The sequence below is a fragment of the Poecilia reticulata genome, chromosome 19, assembly GCF_904066995.2.
Source record: "Poecilia reticulata chromosome 19, P_reticulata-male-v2, whole genome shotgun sequence".
NCBI lineage: Eukaryota > Metazoa > Chordata > Actinopteri > Cyprinodontiformes > Poeciliidae > Poecilia > Poecilia reticulata.
The window spans coordinates 6,237,235-6,243,857 of record NC_088848.1 but is presented as its reverse complement, the minus strand read 5'-3'; the positions used below and the strand labels follow the sequence as shown (position 1 = coordinate 6,243,857).

The 6,623-nt window shown below is 34.5% G+C and overlaps 1 protein-coding gene across 2 annotated transcripts; it reads left to right on the top strand.

Annotated features, from left to right (window-relative positions):
* Positions 1 to 739: 739 nt before the first annotated feature.
* Positions 740 to 6,082, top strand: LOC103481363 (uncharacterized). 2 transcript variants are annotated; one of them, XM_081600847.1, is made up of 3 exons: positions 740 to 1,176; positions 2,102 to 2,292; positions 3,523 to 6,082. In XM_081600847.1, exons 2-3 carry the CDS (start codon positions 2,103 to 2,105, stop codon positions 4,320 to 4,322), a joined length of 990 nt encoding a protein of 329 aa, XP_081456973.1. In that variant the 5' UTR covers positions 740 to 1,176; position 2,102; the 3' UTR covers positions 4,323 to 6,082. The 2 variants fall into 2 exon arrangements, with proteins under 2 accessions (XP_081456973.1, XP_081456974.1); XM_081600848.1 differs by lacking the exon at positions 740 to 1,176 and adding an exon at positions 1,260 to 1,389.
* The last annotated feature ends 541 nt before the right edge of the window (positions 6,083 to 6,623 follow it).

Sequence of the window (6,623 nt, the reverse complement as noted above, 5' to 3'; positions counted from 1 at the left end):
AACTGCTGGATGAAGTCATTAAACATTCACCTTAAACTATGTGTGTCAAACTTAAGGTGTGGGGGCCAAATCTGGCCCACCATAACTATTTATGTGGCCTTCTATCTACCATAGGCCCCATTAGTACAACTTTTAAAATAACATTTGTGCATTCAAATACTATTTTATCAATCAAATCAAAGAGCCATATTCATCTGTATACTAGGAGTGCCATTTGTAAAGTTACACAGTAAAAAAATAGCAATTTCATTTAATTTGGCCCGTCATACCGGCCACACATTTATAAATGTAAGAGTTCCAAACTAAATATTTAATTCACCAGCTGAATATTTATCTAGCTTTATTTAGCTATATTTAACTTTCAAGTTCAATATTTGAAAGCTATTGAATTGAGCTTTCAACATTCAAAGCTAAATTTTAATTTTAGTTTCAAATTTAATTTGAAGCTAAACATGAGCTAAATTTGAATTGAAAATCTGAAATATTTATTCAAATATGCAAATGTAACCTGGTTGTAATTCTCTTATAATTACACAAAATGTCTTTTGTTCTTTTGGTTATTTGTCTTGTTCCTTATCTTACTGAAACACTTCTGTCATTGTTTTAACCGTGGTACTTTAAGATTGGAAGCCCCTCCCTTCTATTTCTTCTTCTGTGGTATTGTCTTTAAATTGTTTGCGCCCCTTAGCCCCTCCCCTTTTTAAACGTCCTGCGGGAGAGGTGCATTTTATTCTTCCATCTAAATACATTGTTTATTTATAGATCTATTAAGTTAATTTTTGCTTTATACTTTTGTTTGGTGTAGGACTTGGAGCGGGCAGCCTTTAACACGGTTGTTTTGTCTTTGTATTCTCGTTAGAAATAAACCGAGAATCATCTGTTCGAAAGATAAACTGTCACGGTCCATTCACTTGATAACAAGCACAACGCAGAAAAGGTTACACAAATTCAGTATTGGAAAGCTACATAGTAGTTAGCTTTCAGTTAGGTAGTAGTCAGGAAGCTAAATATTTAGTTTGCAAACTAAATATACCTGGGTCGCGGCTATAAACCGTTGGCCACGATGTATTTTGAAAATTCAAGTTTCTGAATGGGGTGGAAGCTTTTATTCTGAAAAGGAATCAAGATTTGACGTAATTTCCGGCGCGCTTTCTGGGCTCACAAAGGTGTTCCTAGGTTAGTATCGTCATGTTTTGTAATATAATATTTAATATATATGTGTGAGTGTGAGCTGAACCAAATGAAATGTCGCCATGTTTCTGCATCTTTCAATCTTCGGGTTGTTAAAGCAAATCCTGACGGAGCGGAGCTAATGTTGCTAATGCTAGCTGCCCACGTTAAGAAGGACCAGACGCTCAGCTGCTAACAATAACAGATTCAGACTGGAAAGTAATACAAATGTATCCTGTTTTAGTACAGAAATTGTCATGATTTTAGCTTTGTTTAAATTAATAATTCAGAAAATATGTACTGCATCAGTTAGAGTTAATATTAATGTATATTTAATGTCAAATTGATAGCTATAAAGCTTAGAAAGCAAATTGGGAACATCCAGCTTGAACATAATTAGATTTTTATAATTATAATTTAACGTTATTATTGTTTGGTGTTGGAAATGTAGATAAAGATTTGATCAGTAAGACCCAAGACTCCACATTGATTTGATTAAAAATTGGGTATTTTAATTAGGTTTTTCCTTGGAGACGCTGATTTAGGGGTTTAGTTGCTTTGTTTAAACTTCAGCAAGTCGTCATCACCACACATTTCTAAAGTTGATGCGGTGAAACTGGGTGATATTTTTCTCAAGAAATTTTATTATGTTGAAGTATAAATAAGTTTTGATCACTTTATTTCAAAAATAAAGTGATCACAATAAAATAAAATGTTATTGTTTTTTCAAATTATTTTCCTTCAGAAAAATTAAAAGGATTTAAAACTGCTGTAAAACTAGTTTCTTAATGATAAACAACCAATCAAGCATAATTGAGCGCCTGTCGCTAAGGATTTTTAACTCGACGAGTTGGATTAATGCAGCCAGAATTGAATGGTTCAATCATTTGATCATACTTTTTCTAGTCTTGATCTGTTTTTATGTTTTTAGGATGTCTAAACTGGAACGTCTGAATGCCCGTGTGGCCAAACTGCTGACTGAAGCTGTGCAGGAGGTTCTGGTGCTGGTGAAAGAGACGGTGTGCGAGTACCAAGAAAGAACCTTCAGAACACAGAGAGAAAACGAAAGTCTGAAACGACAGCTGCAGGAGCTGCAGGTCAGACTAACCAAAGAAAACACAGGTGGGTTATGCATCGTTCAGTTCCTCCAGGATGTTTCATGCAATAGCTTCAGCCCAAAGTTACTGATTTTGCAGCACCTATTTCAAAAGGTTGCGGTAAAAGTTGCACAAGTTTTTAAACCTTTAATTTTGGTAAACTGCTGCTAAGGCTGCAACTAACTTATTTATTTATATTTAGTATCTGATTATTCTGACAATTATTTGATTAATCAGATAAAAAAATCCGGCACATTCTTTAGCATTCTTTAGAATATATTAGAAAAGCATTAAAAGATGCAAATAAACTAATAATTCAATTCTTTTAAAAAATTAAATACATATTTAATGTCTAAAGTAAAATAGCATATCATTGCTTTTAAGGGTTTTTTATTTTATTTTAAATGCAAACTGTTTATATTTTTGTTCAGTTTGTTCAAAAGGTCTTTTATAGTCTCTACGCTCCAGTTAGCGACAATTTGGTTACTAAATTTGTTGATGATCACTTCAATATTTGATTGATCACAATTAATTGTGTCAACTCTAATTGTCTTCCCACAAAAAGACAGAATTTTAACAGTTAAAATTTAAAGTTTGGTCAAAAAAGAAGAAAGTACAGAAAATATTGAGGTGATTTGTCTGATTTTCTTTCTTTCCAGTTATGAGTAAATAAAATTTTCTTGTTTTTTTTCTAATGATTTTCCTTCAGAAAAATTAAAAGGCCTAAAAATTTAATTAATTAAATGCGTGAATTTTGAAACTTTTCCTGACTTGAGTAAAATAATTCCCATAAAACTAATTTAGATTGGATAACATAGCTCATAATAAGAATAAACATTTTAAAGTAAAACAAACATTACAAAGTTGACTTCACTTAGAAATTTGTTAAAAACTTATGAAAATGCAAATGGAAAAAAATACATGTAGTAATGTAAATTTAATTAAGTTTAAAATTTCAGTATAATAGTCAGAGAGAGATTGCTGTATCAGTAGTTTTTAAGTGTTTTGAATTTGACAGTTATTGTTGAGAGAAGCAACAATAAAACTAGACTGAGTCAAGTGGAGTCAATAAATCATTTTTACAGTGTGGAAAAGTTGCAGTAACTGAAGATTGCAAATCCACGCAAAATTTCCAAATAATGAGTGAATTTGCATTAATAGTTGCGATCGCAACTTCTTGGAGGGACTGGTTGTTGTTCAGGCATCTTAAGTTTCATGATGGATAAAAGTCTTTTATTTTTTTCTACGTTTGCAGCTGTTCTCTCTTCGACGAAGCCGTTTTTTGAGAAAACGGATCATGTGGACGAGCCAAACCAGGATTTGAGTCTCTTTCAGAATCATCATCGAGATGAAACTTCCACAGAGCCAACACTGATCACTGAACTCGTCGTGAAGGAGGAGCAACACATCGACCACGAATCAGGAGCTGAGCGCTGCAGAGCAACAAGTGGGGAAGTCCAGGCGTCGCGCTGTGCAACCAGGGAATCGGACGCTGCGTCGTCCAATAACGTGTGCAGCTCTTACACTGGCGGGATCCTGCTTCCTGCCATCAAAACAGAAACGGAGCAACAGCAACTGGCTGGATGTGCCGACTTGAGCTACAGCTCTTCAAAAGATCCCGGTCCACAAGTCTGCGCAGAACAAAACGGACTCGTCTTCGTCGATTCAAATCTCTCCCTCGATGGGAGGCAGGGCGTCGTCAACGGCAACAGGGCCGCCACGGTCAACGGAAGACGAATCAGTTTGGATCGTGTCAGCAGAAGCGGCCCCCACCTCTGTATCTTGTGCGGGAAAACGTTCAGCAGGGTGGCCAACCTGCGGATCCACCTTCGGTGTCACACAGGGGAGAAACCGTACGGCTGCGTACAGTGTGGGAGGCGCTTCAGCCAGGCGGGAGACCTGACAAAACACAAGAGGGTCCACACGGGGGAGAAACCGTACTACTGCAGCCAGTGTGGGAAGAGCTTCAGCCGAGGAGAGAACTTGAAGAGACACCAACGGCTTCACATTGTACAAACTATGCAGCTGCAGCAAGCGTGGACAGAGCTGCAGTAGGGGGACTCGGCACACTTCCTGCATCTGATCTTATAGGTTTTAACATATTTGATCAAGATTTGTTTGGTTACGTTCACACAGCAGGCAAATGCTACCCAAATTTGATTTCTGTATCATATATCCATATCCAACCTACATCCAGCTTTTTCGCTGCAGACAGACAGAACGGCCCAATTCGGATCTTTTCACCCAAAAAATATTTTATTTGTGCCATTTCAATATGTGGAACTAATTTAGATATCCTATTGTTACAAATCATGGCAGCAACAAATGTAACCGGTAACATGACATATATTCATAATTCAGCCATAGTGCTAGCATTCATCATCGATTGGCCAATCAGAAGAGGCGTCTGCGTGTGTTGGAGCGACGAGAGGTGTATACTTGGGAGAGGCTACATCTGCGGCGTTTTGGGGAAATGGTGCTTGGCGATTTTACAGAAGAGCTATGGATTCAACACATTAGAATGACGCAACTTTTTTATGAACTGTGTCTGAAAAAAGACATTCAGTGCTACAAAAGTCTCATTACAGTCGAGTTTAATCAGTAGTTTGAAGAATAACACAAAAAAATAAAAATCGGATTTCAAATGTCCCACCATCTTGCTACTCAGTCTATCAAATGCCTTCCTTTTTCACATATACACGGCTATGGTGATGCTTTGTGTACGAATTTCTGCATGTGTGAGATGTTTAATCGTGATTAAACGATTATGGAAATAATCGTCTACTAATTTAGTCATTTTTTAAATCGTTAAGTGCAGTATGCACACTCAGGAAAAAAAGGTCATTTGCTGAAAAAAATACATATTCACAGCAGTAATTAAGACAAAACTAAACAAAAAATTATACGTTTTGCATGTAAGATGAAAAATCATGTTCTACTCAGGTCCTCAAGTAACCGGTTTAAGCTTGAGCAAATTCAAATCCTGGGAAAACCTGTATTAACCTTTCGCTATCCAGTTATTAATCAGTTAATTGAAAAACACAAGCAACAAATTTAACTTATTTTGTATTGATAAGTAAAGCAAAAAGGGTTTTTCATATTTCTTTGCCTAAAAACATTGTATTTTAGGCAATAAAATGTTTAGTTTCTGATTTTAAAATTTAGATTTTTTTATTTGCATTTTTAAATCTATTTCTAATATTGCATAAAACCAGTTTTAGTGTTTAAATGAAAAACCTGCAGAATGCAACAGTTATCCGATCAATCGTCAAAATAATCAATAGATTAATCTGTTGGTAAAACGGTGAACACAGTTTGACCCAATGAGTTTTCATGTTGATGAACTCCAGATTAGTGCATGATGAAGGAAAAGTTATTATTAGTTCATCATCACATTTAAACTGTTGTGACTTTGAATTCATATCCAGTAAATCTGCTTTAAGCTGATAATTGTTGTTTACATGGTGGAAAATATTTCTCTAACTTCTTCTCTGTAGCTATAGGCCATGCAGCGGCGCCTGTTCCTGGTTGACTCCATTGTCCTGCAGCCTAAACAGTTCAAACATTTATTTTTGAAACGCTAAAAATGGCTGAGTTAATTATTTTTAGCCAGTTAAATCTTTAACAGCCTGTTATCATTTATTACAAACTTGTTGACGTAGCCGATGCTTTTTTTCTCAGTTTTTAAAAAATTTTTTTACCAGTTTTATCAGTGGTGAGTAATGTAAGAGTAATATATGACTTTAAAGTGCAAACATTACACAACTAGATGTCTTGATTTACTTTCAATTAACCAATAAAGATGGTTACAAATATTTACTGTGTTACTTTTTCTTTTTTATCTTTGTATATATGAAGCTTATATTAAATATGAAGCTTGTATCCATATTTACAGATGTATATCAGCGTATGGCTCTGCACCCAGGGTGTCATTCTGTCAGAGAGCAGGATCAGAACTTTAAAATATTTTAATCACTAAATATTTAGCTCCAAATTAAACATGTATTTTGCTGACTGAATATTTAGTTCTAAACCAAAATACACAGTAATTTTAAAATAAAAATATTTATCTTCCAAACTAAGTATTTAGCCTGCTTGCTAAATATTTCATTTGAAAATTAAATGTATAGTTTGAAAAATATTAGCAAAATAATTTGGAGCCAAATATTTATTTAGCAATATAAACATTAAATGTGGAGATAAATAGCAAAATATTTAACTTGAATCTAAATATTTGCTAAATAAATATTTAATTTGGAACTTAATAGTTAAATATTAAGTTTGAAAGCTATTTAGTTAAGACTTGAACATTTAGTTTCAAATGAAATATTTAGCTTTCTGCTAAATATAAGTTAA